At 46.1% G+C, this 17,315-nt stretch overlaps 1 protein-coding gene across 1 annotated transcript in view; it reads right to left on the bottom strand.

Moving 5' to 3' along the window:
• MAP3K4 (mitogen-activated protein kinase kinase kinase 4) overlaps positions 1–15,930 on the bottom strand; it is a 164,369-nt gene extending 148,439 nt beyond the window's left edge. Inside the window, exons 1-2 of the mRNA XM_081250460.1 lie at positions 15,597–15,930; positions 15,051–15,115 (exon numbers count right to left, since the gene is read on the bottom strand). Of these exons, the coding sequence (XP_081106586.1) occupies positions 15,051–15,112 (62 nt within the window). The 5' untranslated portion in view covers positions 15,113–15,115; positions 15,597–15,930. The remainder of the gene's footprint in view (positions 1–15,050; positions 15,116–15,596) is intronic.
• Positions 15,931–17,315: the final 1,385 nt, after the last annotated feature.

The following is a 17,315-nucleotide window of genomic DNA, read 5'->3' as shown; positions in this document are numbered from 1 at the left end:
GGTCCTTTCTAAAGTGTCACATTTTCTTGGGATGTTGCTGGGGAACACGGGAAGTCCTATAGCATCAGGAGATGCTGCGTCTGGGAACATGGGTGCTGGCTGCAGAAATCTGGAGGACCGTCATCTAGAAGAGGGAGTGAGTGATGAGCAGCCCAGCACGAGAGTCACTGAAATCATTTGCTGATCACCTTTAAGCGTAGGGTGCTGTGACTGATTAAGTGTCCACTTTCCTAAATCCGGTTTTGTATACTTGTTTTCTACTTTTGTAGGAAAGACGAACTACCAGTAATCTATTCAAAAGAGCAATTTCCAAGGTCCTACCTCCAGGGAATTCAGTTCTGGTTTTCTCCATTTATCAGCACTTTAACTATGACAATCGCTGACAACAACTTAATGCTGGACCAGCAGCATGAATTATTACTTTCAGTTTTTTGTTTATGTAACCACAAAAGCATACACTCTTTTTGTTCTTGTTGCTTATTTCACAGATCTTTATAAGCCACTTTTTTTTTTTTTTTTTGCGGTACGCGGGCCTCTCACTGTTGTGGCCTCTCCCGTTGCGGAGCACAGGCTCCGGACGCGCAGGCTCAGCAGCCATAGCTCACGGGCCCAGCCGCTCCGCGGCATGTGGAATCCTCCCTGACCGGGGCACGAACCTGCGTCCCCTGCATCGGCAGGCGGACTCTCAACAACTGCGCCACTAAGGAAGCCCTGTAATCCACTTTTTTAAGTTAAAGGAGGTCTTAGTGATGGGCAGTAAAAATATGAACTCAGTACAATGTATAATACACCTTTTCCTTACAACGGTAGCTATCTACTTAAACACACATACACATATAGGTCATATGGGTCAAACTACTAAATGGAATAGAATTTTTAGAAACTGGATTTTTTTTTATTATTAAGCACATTCGCTAGTTTTAGAGTACTAATTTTACTGTACTCATATTAATTTATCGAAGCCTAAACTTCAGAAGAGTGGAGGATAAATGTCAAACTGATCTAAACAAAAAGGTTTCTGCTTTATTTCTTATTCTGCAAATAAGGAAAGAGAGAACTGAAGAGAAAAATAGGAAGTCATCCCCACTCCCACCCATGACTATGAAGTAAGCAATCCACAACTCTGAAAATCAGTGAAAAGGTCATCTCACCTGTAGTTCTACATAACATGAAGCATACACAGAGCAATGAATACCCCTAGTTAAGAGCATATAAATCCCCTTTTCACCTAGGATCAATATACCCTACAATAAGCTACTTCTTGTCTTTTAAATGAGTCAATAAAAAAAATAGTTTTGCATGGCTTTCTAGGAACATAGCTACGGCATAAAACAAGGTAAATCTGTAGAAGGAAGATGACAAAGCCACACTGGGCATGTTAAGGGGGCTCCGAATTTCTCTGCTCAGAAATACAGGTATTAGACGCTCTTTGACCATCTCTTCTTAACCTAGCCTGTCCCAGTCTCTTCACATGCCCTCAGCAAAAAGATGTTAAAACAGGGAAACGCAGGGGCCTGCCCTCCTCCGAAACATCTCTTACCCCAGCCAGTTTCGAAATTCCAGGTTCAGCGTCTGGAGCACCAGGGTTATGCATCACCACTCGTGGAAAGTGAACATTCCACCCCTCCTCTTCCACACAGATTGTCAACCGCGCCACCCCCAAACCCCAGGACCGGGCGGGCCACGCGCCATAAAACCCCAGCCCAGCATCGAGGCGGAGGGGTTCCCTACCTTTGCTCCCCGCCTGCGCATCCTTCCCCCGGACGGGTCCTGGCTCCCGCCGCCCGGGCCCTGGCCGCGAGGCCGCCGCCGCCCGGTGACTCTGCCGGAATGCAGGCAGCTGCCGCCTCGGCCAGCATCTCCAGTTTTCCTATCCGAGGCATAAATCACCCACGGGAATTGGCCACGTGCCCTCACCAGCTCCCGCCTCTGCCTTGGAATTCTTCTCTCCCTTGCAGCCCGAGTCTGCAGCCTCAGAAGAGAATGAACCCATCTGCCGGAGGATAAAAACCTGCGACAGGTTTGGTTGACCTGGGGATTCCCTCCTGGGGGCGCGGGCGCTCAACCTCCGCGGCAGAAAAGGCTGGGGTCTGCTGCCCCCTGCCGGCCGCTATCGGTATCCGCTTCTATTGAACTGGCTCCTAAGTTCTCCGCCAAGCCTAGCGCTTCAAAGGCACGGCTGAAAATAAAGGTTGTTTGCGCTTCTGTGGGTTAGTGAAGTCTTAACTGCGTCAGAGCTATTGCTTTGAGGCGCTGGGATCGCCCGAGGGGAGGCAGCTTCAGTGCTGCTGGAAACTCCAAGCTCTTGCATGAAGCCCACTTTCCACATTAAGCATGTAACATAATCTACTTTATCTCCTACAGTTTGCCCATCTGTACAAAGGAGCAAGCCTCTGCAGAATCAGGCTCACAAAGTTTTCTTAGGAGAAGAAAGCGTCGGATATCCTGATTCTTTGCCTGTTGTTGACTGCATCGAAAGCTTATGCCTTTAAAGGCATTTATGGATGAACAATCAATAAAGAGAGAGACCAAAAAGGGGAGGTTTCCACTCAATTTCATCTACTTGAGCACCAACACACCCTCTGCAGGTTTGGGGACATACAATAGAAATACAATGGGCAGTGTGTGTCCTGGAGTTTAACCTCTGCTTGGTGATGTTCATCCTAAAAACAGAAAGCAAGCAGAACTCTGCACAATTCAGCGGCAAGCTCAATACAAGACGCTGAAATGTGCAAACCCAGGCAGATAGCCCCTGGACAGCGGTCCAAGGATAAGCATCCCTCTCATGCCCGTCCAGGCAGCACACTTCAGGCTCTGGACTCTGGTTTGAATTTTGCTCTTTCTACCAGTGCTTGGCCTTGCCTCATTGTTGGGGCTTCCAGGGTGATAACAGCTCTGCAATTGCAGTAGGTGCTCAATAAATGCACATTCTGAGTGCTGCAGTTGATGACTATGGCAATGATAGGAAGCTGAAGGGCCTGGCCCTGGCATTGGATGCCCCATCAATCCCTGCCCCATCCAGCCTCATAACTGTGTGACGCTTGGCCAGTTACGGAACCTCTCCTCCTTTCTCACATCAGTAAAATATGAATGATGATAACAGTAGCTCTCCCTTAGGGTCATGAGGAGTAAATGAAATAATCTATGTAAAGTCCTAAGGACAGGGCCTCGGACGCAGCCATTTTCCAATCAAGTGTAATTAATATTTTTGTTGCTGTCGCTGCTATTCCTTCTCCCCAGAAGAAATGTGCAAGGCAGGAGTTAAAAGCAGTCACCTGGGACTCAAGATACTTGGGATCCTTTCCATTGGCATAATTTTGGGCAGGTGAGTTCCAATTTCTTGATATATAAGATGGTAATAATAATGGAGACAAAGCTGCTGGTTATATAGCATGACATGGAGTTTTACTGTACTTCATTCATCATGCTGTTTGTGCCCAGCACAGAGTGGACAAGCCTGCAAAATATGGTAGTTGGAAGTAAAAAATTGTCCCTGAGGGGCTTCCCTGGAGGTGCAGTGGTTGACAGTCTGCCTGCCAATGCAGGGGACATGGGTTCGTGCCCCAGTCCGGGAAGATCCCACATGCCGCAGAGCGGCTGGGCCCGTGAGCCATGGCCTCTGAGCCTGCACGTCTGGAGCCCGTGCTCCGCAATGGGAGAGGCCACAGCAGTGAGAGGCCTGCGTACAGCAAAAAAAAAAAAAAAAAAAAAAAAAATTGCCCCTGAAGTAATAATGTCTTTACCTTATTTCGCTTTTCCACTCATTTGCTTATCAGCAGGTTCTTAGTGAATCTCCCGCCCATGTCTGAATCCTGCGATTCCTTCCGACGAAGGTACCATATGACCCAGCAATCCCACTACTGGGCATATACCCTGAGAAAATCATAATTCAAAAAGAGATATGTACCAAAATGTTCATTGCAGCTCTACTTACAATAGCCCGGAGATGGAAACAACCTAAGTGTCCATCATCGGATGAATGGATAAAGAAGATGTGGCACATATATACAATGGAATATTACTCAGCCATAAAAAGAAACGAAATTGAGCTGTTTGTAATGAGGTGGATAGACCTAGAGTCTGTCATACAAAGTGAAGTAAGTCAGAAAGAGAAAGACAAATACCGTATGCTAACACATATATATGGAATTTAAGAAAAAAAAATGTCATGAAGAACCTAGGGGTAAAACAGGAATAAAGACACAGACCTACTTGAGAATGGACTTGAGGATATGGGGAGGCGGAAGGGTAAGCTGTGACAAAGCGAGAGAGAGACATGGACATATATACAGTACCAAACGTAAGGTAGATAGCTTGTGGGAAGCAGCCGCATAGCACAGGGAGATCAGCTCAGTGCTTTGTGACCGCCTGGAGGGTGGGATAGGGAGGGTGGGAGGGAGGGAGACGCAAGAGGGAAGGGATATGGGAACAGATGTATATGTATAACTGATTCACTTTGTTATAAAGCAGAAACTAATAAAAAAAAAAAGAAAAAAAAATGTTGGCAGCTCTTTGTTTCAGGCAGAGTGTTTCTCCTGCAGTCTCTGACAAGCAGTAATTTCCAAAGAAGGGCCCCCCCCAGGACTTTCCATGGGATTACTGCTCATTTTGGCCTGGGTAGGTGGAAAGGCATCTTGAGGAACTAAATGCAGTAACCCTTTAGTTTCCATAGTTATTCAGATGGTGGAACTTGGTTTTGTAAAGTAGGTCAAATAAGACTGAACAGGGGCTTCCCTGGTGGCGCAGTGGTTGAGAGTCCGCCTGCCAATGCAGGACACACGGGTTCAAGCCCTGGTCTGGGAAGATCCCACATGCCACGGAGCAGCTGGCCCCGTGAGCCACAATTACTGAGCCTGCGCGTCTGGAGCCTGTGCTCCGCAACAAGAGAGGCCGCGATAGTGAGAGGCCCGCGCACCGCGATGAGGAGTGGCCCCCACTTGCCACAACTAGAGAAAGCCATCGCACAGAAACGAAGACCCAACACAGCCATAAATAAATTTAAAAAAAAGACTGAACAATGTTTATAATAATCCATCACTCCTTGGGCAACGGGGGAGGATTCTGAAAGGAACTAAGGTAGAGAACCCGGCAGGAGGCTTGCAGTGAGGTATAGCTTGGCTAACCCTTGCCTATGTAGCCTTTTAGAACTATATCCATCCAACTCATTGAACTGGAATCTCAACTTAGCAGATATCTTTTTCCCTTTGGCCACTCTCAGGGGACTCAGGAAACCAGGTGGGAATGATTCAGAAAAGGGTTTTGTAAAATCCAGGGGATTAGTTTCTGTTGCCATGGAAGTCAAATGACCCTAGAAAAGGAAAACCTCCTCTTCTCCAGAAATGGCAGCCTTTTCTTTCTCAAGGAGCCTGGAGCTCCCTGAGTCTGTGGTACACTCTGCCTTCAGTGGCACGTCATGCTCTTTAAGTTAAAATCCACAAAATTAATTGCATATTTAATAAGCAATCAACCCTCTCCCCCCAGCCCCCAGTCATCTGGCCCCAATCTGATTTTCCACTTTTTTTAAATAAATTTATTTATTTTTGGCTGCGTTGGGTCTTTGTTGCTGCGTGAGGGCTTTCTCTAGTTGTGGCAAGTGGGGGCTACTCTTCCTTGCGGTGGCTTCTCTTGTTGCGGAGCACGGGCTCTAGGTGTGCGGGCTTCAGTAGTTGTGGCTCATGGGCTTCAGTAGTTGTGGCACACGGGCTCAGTAGTTGTGGCTCACGGGCTCAGTAGTTGTGGCTCGCGGGCTTTAGAGCACAGGCTCAGTAGTTGTGGTGCACAAGCTTAGCTGCTCTGCGGCATGTGGGATCTTCCCAGACCAGGGCTTGAACCCGTGTCCTCTGCATTGGCAGGTGGATTCTTAAACACTGTGCCACCAGGGAAGACCCTAATTTTCCACTTTTATCTCTCCTCCCCCAAAGCTCCTCACCTGCTTCTTTTATTTATTTATTTATTTATTTATTTATTTATTTATTTATTTATTTATGGCTGCACTGGGTCTTTGTTGCTGCGCGCGGGCTTTCTCTAGTTATGGTGAGTGGAGGCTACTCTTTGTTGAGATGCGTAGGCTTCTTATTGTGGTGGCTTCTCTTGTGGAGGAGCATAGGCTCTAGGCGCGTGGGCTTCAGTAGTTGTGGCTCGCGGGCTCTAGAGTGCAGCCTCAGTAGCTGTGGTGCACGGGCTCAATAGTTGTGGCTCGTGGGCTCTAGAGTGCAGGCTCAGTAGTTGTGGCGCATGGGCTTAGTTGCTCCGTGGCATGTGGGATCTTCCTGGACCAGGGCTCGAACCTGTGTCCCCTGCATTGGCAGGCAGATTCTTAACCACTGCACCATCAGGGAAGCCCCTCCTCACCTGCTTCTTTTGGTCCAGTCAGGGGTTGCAAACTCAGATGCCTCCAAGCGCCAGGCAGGTGAACTGAATTCTTGATGACAGAGCCAGATATGATATTCTTAAAACACAGTCATTAGCAAACAGAATCACGGTCACTCGGCATTGTCACTCCTGCCAAGCATACAAAGCCAAGTTCACTGTCCCTCTCTCCTCTGAGCTCCTGCCACTCTCTCCACTTGGATTTAGCCAGAGCAGCCCAGGCATTCAATACATAGCCAGGTGGGGCCAGTGTCCTTCCAACCATCAGAGACGGGCGGTGTTTCCAGCAGGGGTGAAGGTGCTGGAAGCCAAATAATGGGCCTGTCCACTGGGATAGAGCGCCCGTGAGAACTTGATCAAACCAGGTTCCAGCTCATCCTCCTGAGAGGCTGGAGGGCCCGCCAGGCTCCAGGGTCCAGACCGCACCTCTGGGCGGCCAGCCGCTCGTGCTCCGCTCCATCCCTCTGTGAATCTCCTCAGGCGCTGGTTCTAGACTGCCTTACTTCCTCGTCTCCAGTAACCCAACCTGCCCCTGGCCATGCTCTGAAGATGAAGATGAACACACCTTCTACTCTGGGGAGGAAACAGACCCTGAAGGAAACTCCCTCCGCTTCCTGCCTGGGGGACAGCAAGCTTCCCACTGCTGGATCAGGGCTCTCCTCCCTCTGGCGCTTGCCTCCTGGGCCCCCTTCCCCGCCCCCCCTGCCATCTATCAGCGGGTGTTTGCAGCTGTGGCCTGTCTTCTCCTCCCTCCATGTTGCTGCCCCCCTTGCTGCTACGGTCAAGGAACACTTTCAGTCTTTATCTTTGTACAGTGACGTTTTGGTTGAGTAGAAAGGGAGCTCAGACAGTGCGGATGAACAGAGCTCAGGTGTCCCCCGACGGATGCTCTGTCTGGGTTGAACACTGCTACGAAGTTGGGAGAACCCTCCACCTCCCCTCACTGACTGGGTACAGAAGAGCTGCCTGGGAGAAACATACTAGGATGCTGATACTCTAATGCCTGTTGAAGCCCGGGGATATAAAGGGGTGAACGATCTGTGGGAAACCACCCAGACTTCCTGAGAGAAAATGTGCAGTTAAGGGGAAAAAGCCCTTACACACAGAGGTCTACCCAACACCATGACGTCACGTGGGACGGACTACTGGTTTGAGACAGAATATGGGGCTAATTCGAGAAATCCATCCCGACCCTGACGCCACTGTGTAAAAAGTACACTTCTGGATGCTTTGTGGAAGGATTGCGTGACTATGACCATTCAAGATTGCAACAGTGTGGACCCCCAAGCAACTTTGTGTTGTTATAGCCCTGATTGAACATAATGGGGAGGATATCCTCCCACTTCACAAAAGCTGCCCTTTCTGAGTACAACGACAGACTGGAGTTTATTGGGTAAGGGGGCCACCCAGAATAAACAAGTCCCTTTACCTAGCAAAGACACAGTGATGTTGGAGTGTTTTGACACCACTAGCAGGGGTGGTGGAGGAAGGATGAATCTCTGGCTTGACCTTCAGTAGAAGCTGATGTGCTTGAAGCTGCTTGGGCAAACTCCAAGGATTTGATTTGTGTTAAGGTACGAGAAGGAAGAGGTTTTAGGGAAGCACTGCTGAGAAGCTACAGAAAAGGCTGGATTAGGGAACACACGTGAATAGATTGAGATGTACAGAGAAATGGCTAAAGCTTAAGCTGCAGGGCTCCTCCCTTCCACGGGCCCGTGGCAGACGGTGTTTTCTACGATGGCAGCAACAGGACCGCCCATCACGCATGATCTTCCCACAGTGTGAGGTCACACTCCTCCCACCGAAGGGTGGGGTCTATGTGTCCTCCCTGGAGGTCTGAGCAAGCCTGTGATGATGGTGGGGGTGATGCTTGTGACTTTCCAGGCTTGGTCATAAAGGAGATAGGAACCCAGCTGCTACACGTCCAGAAAGCCCAGGATCCATGGAGAGGCCACAGATGCTCTAGCCCACATGCGACCTGAGGTCCCAGCGACAGGCAGTATCCACCCTGAGACACGCGAGGGAGGAACCCTTTGAGATGATCCCAGACCCAGCCACCATCTGAACTTGACCTCCCAGGGACCCCGAGTGAGAGAGCCGTCTGGCTGAGCCCAGTCGACCTCCAGAATCATGTGAGATGATGAAATGATTATTCTTATTTTAAGTCACCGTGTTCTGCGGTGATTCATTCCACAGCAAGAGACACTTCAACAGCCCTTCTGAGGCTCTGGAAGGGTCTTAGTGAAACGGAGCAGGGCCCTATGGTCTATGTCCCCCATGTGCTCTGCCTGCCTTTTGTCTGTGGAAAAACTTTAGCCAAAGAATAAGTTTAATCAGAGGAATGAGAAAATGCAGAAACAAAGGAAAACAGTCAAAGGAGACCAAATAATAATAGTTGAGTCATTAAGCAGAGTCAAGGACCTTTAGTTCCTCCTTAAGGGCTATAGATAATATTCTGAGCCACATCCTGTGAGCTGTCTTGTAGATACTGAAACACCCACCAGGTGGAAGAAGTCAACTACATGATGACCAGACTGTAGCTGTGACATAAGCTGCCACAATTCCGAAAACTGGCCTCAAGGAAATGGGAACAAACCGACCCTGGAACTGAAGATGAACTGGACTTAAAACAATCAAGATGACGCTGATCAGACCACCTCATGATTAATTTCAAGATGACCGTCAGAGCTGACTGTGCTGTTTCTGCAGGTAGCCCCCTCCTTCTGCCTATAAAAGCTCTTGCCCACCAACTGTCAGTGGGGGGCTGGGGTGGGGGGGGTGGAGTTGGCCTTTGGACAGGCACCTGCCCTTCCGCCTGGTTGCAAGCATCCAAAATAAAGCAAACTTTCCTTTCCACCAACCTTGCCTCTTTACTGGCTTTTGAGCAACCAGCAGCCAGACCCCACTTTCGGCTACACTAGCAATGTATTCATGTGGTCGTATGCTTTTGTAAAATTTGCAAAATAAAATATTTTAGACAAAATTGGCTAAAACCTCTGTTTCTTTCCACACTGACCTTCCCTCCATCTCTTTAGGTTAAATGGCACTGGAGTGGGCGTGGGTATTTTTGGGATTCAGCTAAAGGTGAATTGAGTTTGGGTTCGGTGGGATGCATTTATGTGGCATGGATTCATTCCTGTGTGAGTTACTGCTGGCCGTCCCAGTGCAAAATGGCTTCCAGAACATTCCTAATATCCACCGTGCTGACTGACCTGACAGGAATGGGCAGGACCATGGACTGAATCACGATAATGTGATGTGATATGTGGATGTGAAACGTACCAAGCTAGAAGAGAGTCTTGGGAAGTATTCCAAATCTTACAGTTCATACATGATAGTAGTTTGATGGAAGTTTCCCTAAATTTGACAACAATCCTTAAAAGCTGTCTTTCATTATCAATAATAAGATATGAAGCTGAAAGTTTTTAAATCTACCAGTAGGAAAATGGTAGAGAAAGAATGAATTATTTTTCTCTTCTCTCATAGAACATGACGTTACAAAATCATTGTTATATGGAGATTCAATCAAAGAACACGCAGCCAAATATGGTGGGGCAAAAGTATTACAGAGGTGGGTCAGGAATTTGTTGAATAAAATATGCTATTTTCCTGGGTTTCATATATATTTGGTGGGAGTGGTGGGCAGGGTAGACTTTGTGAGGAGCCTGGGCCATTGAGATTTGGCTGAGTAAGGTGTTGTGACCTCATTTGTTCTCACCTGCTGGGACACACAGGTACATCTCACTTGAATTCTTCAAAGCATGTGGGCACTGCTGACCACTCCCACCTTCAAAAAAAGTCTCACTTTCCTTGGCTTCTTTGAACCCCTACTGGCAGTCCCCTCCAGCTAACTGTTTGTCACCTCAAAAGACTTCCCTTGAACACTCCCTCACATGCTATGCAAAAATAAACTCAAAATGGCTTAAAGACTTAAATATAAGACATGACACCATAAAACTCCTAGAAAAGAAAATTGGCAAAACTTTCTCTGACATAAGTCGTAGCAATGTTTTCTTAGGTCAGTCTTCCAAGGCAAAGGAAACAAACGCAAAATAAACAAATGGGACCTAATTAAACTTAAACCTAATTAAATGTAAAAGCTTTTGCATAGCAAAGGAAACCATAAGCAAAATGAAAAGGCAACCTACAGACTGGGAGAAAATATTTGCAAATGATGCGACGGACAAGGGCTTAATTTCCAAACTATACAAGCTGCTCATAAAACTCAATAACAAAAAAACAACCAACCCAATCAAAAATGGGCAGAAGACCTAAATAGACATTTCTCCAAATAAGACACACAGATGGCCAATAGGCACATGAAAAGATGCTCAACACAGATAATTATTAGGGGAATGCAAATCAAAACTACAATGAGAGGGCGAGACCTTCAAGATGGCAGAGGAGTAAGACGTGGAGATCACCTTCCTCCACAAATATATCAAAAATACATCTACACATGGAACAGCTCCTACAAAACACCTACTGAACGCTGGCAGAAAACCTCGGACTTCCCAAAAGCTGTGGGGCTGACAGGGTCTTGGTGCTCCAGCCGGGTGTCAGGCCTGTGCCTCTGAGGTGGGAGAGCTGAGTTAGGACATTGGTCCACCAGAGACCTCCTGGCTCCACGTAATATCAAATGGCGAAAGCTCTCCCAGAGATCTCCATCTCAACACCAACACACAGTTCCACTCAACCACCAGCAAGCTACAGTGCTGGACACCCTATGCCAAACAATTAGCAAGACAAGAACACAACCTCACCCATTAGCAGAGAGGCTGCTTAAAATCATAACAAGGTCACAGAAACCCCAAAGCACACCACCGGACGTGCTCCTGCCCACCAGAAAGACAAGATCCACCCTCATCCACCAGAACACAGGCACCAGTCCCCTCCACCAGGAAGCCTACACAACCCACTGAACCAACCTTAGCCACTGGGGGCAGACACCAAAAACAGTGGGAACTACGAACCTGCAGCCTGAGAAAAGGAGACCCCAAACACAGTAAGTTAAGCAAAAGGAGATGACAAAGAAACACACAGCAGATGAAGGAGCAAAGTAAAAACCCACCAGACCAAACAAATGAAAAGGAAATAGGCAGTCTACCTGAAAAAGAATTCAGTGTAATGATAGTAAAGATGACCCAAAATCTTGGAAATAGAATGGAGAAAATACAAGAAACATTTAACAAGGACCTAGAAGAACTAAAGAGCAAACAAACAACACAATAAATGAAATTTGAAATTCTCTAGAAGGAATCAGTAGCAGAATAACTGAGAAGAAGAATGGATAAGTGACCTGGAAGGTAAAATAGTGGAAATAACTACTGCAGAGCGGAATAAAGAAAAAAGAATGAAAAGAATTGAGGACAGCTCAGAGACCTCTGGGACAACATTAAACTCACCAAGATTTGAATTATAGGGGTCCCAGAAGAAGAGAAAAAGAAAGGGACTGAGAAAATATTAGAAGAGATTATAGTTGAAAATGTCCTTAATACGGGAAAGGAAATAGTCAATCAAGTCCAGGAAGCACAGAGAGTCCCATACAGGATAAATCCAAGGAGAAACAAGACAAGACACATATTAATCAAACTATCAAAAATTAAATTCAAAGAAAAAATATTAAAAGCAGCAAGGGAAAAACAACAAATAACATATAAGGGAATCCCCATAATGTTAACAGCTGATCTTTCAGCAGACACTCTGCAAGCCAGAAGGGAGTGGCAGGACAGATTTAAAGTGATGAAAGGGAAAAACCTACAACCAAGATTACTCTACCCAGCAAGGATCTGATTCAAATTCGACAGAGAAATTAAAACCTTTATAGACAAACAAAAGCTAAGAGAATTCAGCACCACCAAACCAGCTTTACAACAAATGCTAAAGGAACTCCTCTAGGCAGGAAACATAAGAGAAGGAAAAGACCTACAATAACGAACCCAAAACAATTAAGAAAATGGTAATAGGAACATACATATTGATAACTATCTTAAATGTAAATGGATTAAATGCTCCAACCAAAAGACACAGACTGGCTGAATGGATACAAAAACATGACCTGTATATACGCTGTCTACAAGAGACTCACTTCAGATCTAGGGACACATACAGACAGAAAGTGAGGGGATGGAAAAAGCTATTCCATGCAAATGGAAATCAAAAGAAAGCTGGAGTAGCAATTCCCATATCAGACAAAATAGACTTTAAAATAAAGACTGTTACAAGAGACAAAGAAGGATGCTACATAATGATCAAGGGATCAATCCAAGAAGAAGATATAACAGTTATAAATATTTATGCGCCCAACATAGGAGCACCTCAATACATAAGGCAAATACTAACAGCCATAAAAGGAGAAATCGACAGTAACACACTCATAGTAGGGGACTTTAACACCCCACTTTCACCAATGGACAGATCATCCAAAATGAAAATAAATAAGGAAACACAAGCTTTAAATGACACATTAAACAAGATGGACTTAATTGATATTTATAGGACATTCCATCCCAAAACAACAGAATACACTTTCTTCTCAAGTGCTCATGGAACATTCTCCAGGAGAGATCATATCTTGGGTCACAAATCAAGCTTTGGTGAATTTAAGAAAATTGAAATTGTGTCAAGTATCTTTTCCGACCACAACGCTATGAGACTAGATATCAATTACAGGAAAAATATGTAAAAAATACAAACACATGGAGGCTAAACAATACACTACTAAATAACCAAGAGATCACTGAAGAAATCAAAGAGGAAATTAAAAAATACCTAGAAACAAATGACAATGAAAACACAACGACCCAAAACCTATGGGATGCAACAAAAGCAGTTCTAAGAGGGAAGTTTATAGCAATACAATCCTACCTCAAGAAACAAGAAACATCTCAAATAAACAACCTAACCTTACACCTAAAGCAATTAGAGAAAGAAGAACAAAAAAAACCCCAAAGTTAGCAGAAGGAAAGAAATCATAAAGATCAGATCAGAAATAAATGAAAAAGAAGTGAAGGAAAGGATAGCAAAGATCAATAAAACTGAAAGCTGGTTCTTCAAGTAGATAAACAAAATTGATAAACCATTAGCCGGACTCATCAAGAAAAAAAGGGAGAAGACTCAAATCAATAGAATTAGAAATGAAAAAGGAGAAGTAACAACTGACACTGCAGAAATACAAAGGATCATGAGAGATTACTACAAGCAACTCTATGCCAATAAAATGGACAACCTGGAAGAAATGGACAAATTCTTAGAAAAGCACACTGAGTTACTTGTAGTGAGGTGGATGGACCTAGAGTCTGTCATACAGAGTGAAGTAAGTCAGAAAGAAAAAAACAAATACCCTATGCTAATACATAAATATGGAATCTAAAAAAAAAAAAAAAGATTCTGAAGAACCTAGGGTTGGGACAGGAATAAAGACACAGATGTAGAGAATGGACTTGAGGACACGGGGAGGGGGAAGGGTAAGCTGGGACACAGTGAGAGAGTGGCATGGACATATATACACTACCAAATGTAAAACAGATAGCTAGTGGGAAGCAGCCATATAGCACAGGGAGATCAGCTTGGTGCTTTGTGACCACGCAGAGGGGTGGGATAGGGAGGGTGGGAGGGAGACACAAGAGGGAGGAGATATGGGGATATATGTTTATGTATAGCTGATTCATTTTGTTATAAAGCAGAAACTAACGCACCCTTTTAAAGCAATTATACTCCAATAAAGATGTTAAAAAAAACTACAATGAGGTGTCACCTCACACCGGTCAGAATGGCCATCATCAAAAAGTTTACAAACAATAAATGCTGGAGAGGGTGTGGAGAAAAGGGAACCCTCCTACACTATTGGTGAGAATGTAAATTGGTACAGCCACTATGGAGAACAGTATGGAGTTTCCTTAGAAAACTAAAGACAGATCCAGCAATCCCAGTCCTGGGCATATATCCAGAGAAAACCATACTTCGAAAAGATACATGCATTCCAGTGTTCATTGCAGCACTATTTACAATAGTCAAGATGTGGAAGCAACCTAAACATCCATTGACTAAGGAATGGATAAAGAAGATGTAATATATGTATATATATATGTATATATACATATATATATATAATATATAGGAATATTACTGAGCCATAAAAAAGGATGAAATAATACCATCTGCAGCAACCGGATGGGCCTAGAGATTTATCATACTACAAAGGGGAAAGGGGGAGAGGAATAAATTAGGAGTTTGGGACTAACAGATAAACACTACTATATATAAAACAGATAAACAACAAGGTCGTACTGTATAGCACAGGGAACTATATTCAATATCTTGTGGGACTTCCCTGGTGGTCCAGTGGTTAAGACTGAGCTTCCAATGCAGGGGGCATGAGTTCAATCTCTGGTCGGGGAGCTAAGATATCACATGCTGTGAGGCGAGGCCAAAAACATAAAATAAATTTAAAAAAAAACTTTTAAAAAAGTCTTGTAATAAATTATAATGGAAAAGAATATGAAGAATATATATATATTATATATATAATACATGTATAATTGAATCACTTTGTTGTACACCAGAAACTAACACAACACTGAGAGAAAAGAAGAAAAAAAGACTTCCCTTGTTCCATCCCAGGTCTTCTTTTCTTCTCTCAGGGTGACCTCATCCACGTCCCTTGTTTCAGTGTTACGTACCTGATTCTACATCTCCAGCCCAAACCTCTTCCCTGAGCCCTAGACCAGGAATCGGCAAGCATTTCCTGCAAAAAGCCAGGTAGTAAGTATTTTATGGGCTTGCTGGCCAACATACAGCCTCAGTCACATCTACTCAACTACTCATTTTCATGCACATGCAGCCGTAGCCAACAGTAAATGAACAGGCCAGGCTGTGTGCCAATATAACTTTATTTACAAAACCAGGAGGCTGCCTGATGGGCTACAGTTTGCCAACGCCTGCTCTAGACCCAAATATCCAATTGCCTTCTGGGCAACTGGGGACTTTCACAAGTTCCCAAATGTAACATGTCTCCAAGCAAACTCATCTTACTCTTTCCTCTGTTCCTTCTCAGTGAAGACACCGCTCTCTACCATGTACCCAAGTCACAAATGCCGGCCCCAGCCTTGATTTCACTCACCAGATTCAGTCACAAAATCCTGTCAACTCTCCTTTCTAACCATCTCCCTAATCCAGTGCTGTTTTCTGTCCCCATTGCCTCCTTTCAGACCCCTCTCATCTCTCACCTCCTTCCTCCGTGCTTCTTATGATCCCCTCACCACGCTTCAGGCAGGATGAGGCCACTCTTCCATTTTAAAACCCTTCAAGGGTCGCCGTTTTCGCCGCAGCGTCGATGGGATTCGGTCTCTTCTCCATCATTTTCGATTTCAGCCTGAACGACTTTCAACCGCCTGGATGGAACCCTCGCCTCTGCGATTTCGCACATTCATTCTTTCTGCTCAGAACACACTTCTCCTGCTTCTCACCCCTCCTGCTTGTCATCTAGGGTCGATGTCACTTCCCCGGGAAGCGTCTCCTCACTCCTCCAGCCGAGGGCGTGTCCCTCCGCTCCGGGACGACCTGGCCGCGCGGCCTCACCGACTTGGTCCGACTTGGCGGACGCGCACCGCCCCCACCCGGTCACGTGGGAAACTCGCGGAGGGCGGGGAGAGTTTCCTCTCGTCCGCTCGGCGCTCAGCGTAGCGCTAGACGCCCTGCAGGCACGGAAGAGGCGTCTACTGAAGGATGGTGCCCAGGCTAGTGCTCACCTTTCTTGAAACTCTGCCCGTCCCTCCCCCCGCCAACCCCATGCTTCCTCGGGGACCTTCGGCCGCCTCCGCCGCCGGAGGCGGGTCTGGCAGCGGATGAGCAGGCGATGAGGAAGGGGTCGTTTCTTGGGGTCCAGGTGTGATGCGGGGGCTTGTGTTGGCTGGTGTCTTACCTGCGTGCAGAGTTGGTGGGTCTCCCCCGAGCACCCGGGAGGCCCGGGCAGGCCTGGGCTCCTCCAGCCTCTGGATTTCAGGTCGACGTGTAGGAGCGGCTGTTAAGCCGGTGGCGTCAATCAGGCCTGAAGAACGGTCCGGGCTGGGGAGGGGGACGTGGAGGCGGGGGAGAGGGCCTCTCCCATCCCACTCACGCTACTCGTGAGCTCCCAGAAATCAGCCAGAGGTTGGCTTAGGCTCCCCGATCTAGAAATTCTGTAACTTTTGACTCTCCCTGGGCAAGTTTCTGAAAGGAAAGAAGAAAGGAACGCCACCTTCAGATGAATGAGAGCACGGTTCCTAGATGATATGCCCTAATAAACTCACACAGTGAAAGCAATCTGCAAATTGGCATTGAGGGCAAAGATAAACTTGCTATGAACCTTTGCAATGATGAAGGCATACTTTGAGCCCTTAATAGATGAATTAATTTTGTGCTGTTTTGTTTTGAAATGACATGGTCTTTGCAGGGAAGATTCAGAGACGTTCATGATAAAGAAATGACTTGCTGTATAGTAGAAATTAACAACATTGTAAATTAACTATATTTCAATAAAGTAAATTTTTAAAAAATTAAAAAAAAAAAAAGAAACGAGCTGCCTTAGAATGACAGTTCCCAGATGGCAGAGCCTGGGCTGAGAAGAACTATGGCTGCAGGAAGGTGGGAAGTCAGTGGGGGAAAGGTGACAGGTGCCGACATCAGGCCAGCAACGCGAGGTCCACGCAGTCTCACCTGGGAAGATGTCACATGGCCACAGCTTCCACCTCACCTGCAGGGTGGGTGCAAGTGAGACCAAAGGGGCTTCTTCCCCACTCCCATGGTGAGCTTGACCTTACCTTGTGTTCAAGGTGCTTGCAAGGAATTCACCGCTTCAATGCCAGGAGGGGAGGAAGTAGCTAATTTTTCCCTTCCTGTGGGAACCTGAGTCCTGAGTGGATCTTGGTTGCAGGCCCCATACTGGGAAGAGCCTCTCTCTTATTTTG

This window comes from Mesoplodon bidens (genome assembly GCF_964165515.1).
Source record: "Mesoplodon bidens genome assembly, chromosome: 12".
Classification (NCBI taxonomy): Eukaryota; Metazoa; Chordata; class Mammalia; order Artiodactyla; family Ziphiidae; genus Mesoplodon; species Mesoplodon bidens.
Note: the sequence above shows the minus strand (reverse complement) of the source record. Positions and strands in the feature narration are given on the sequence as shown.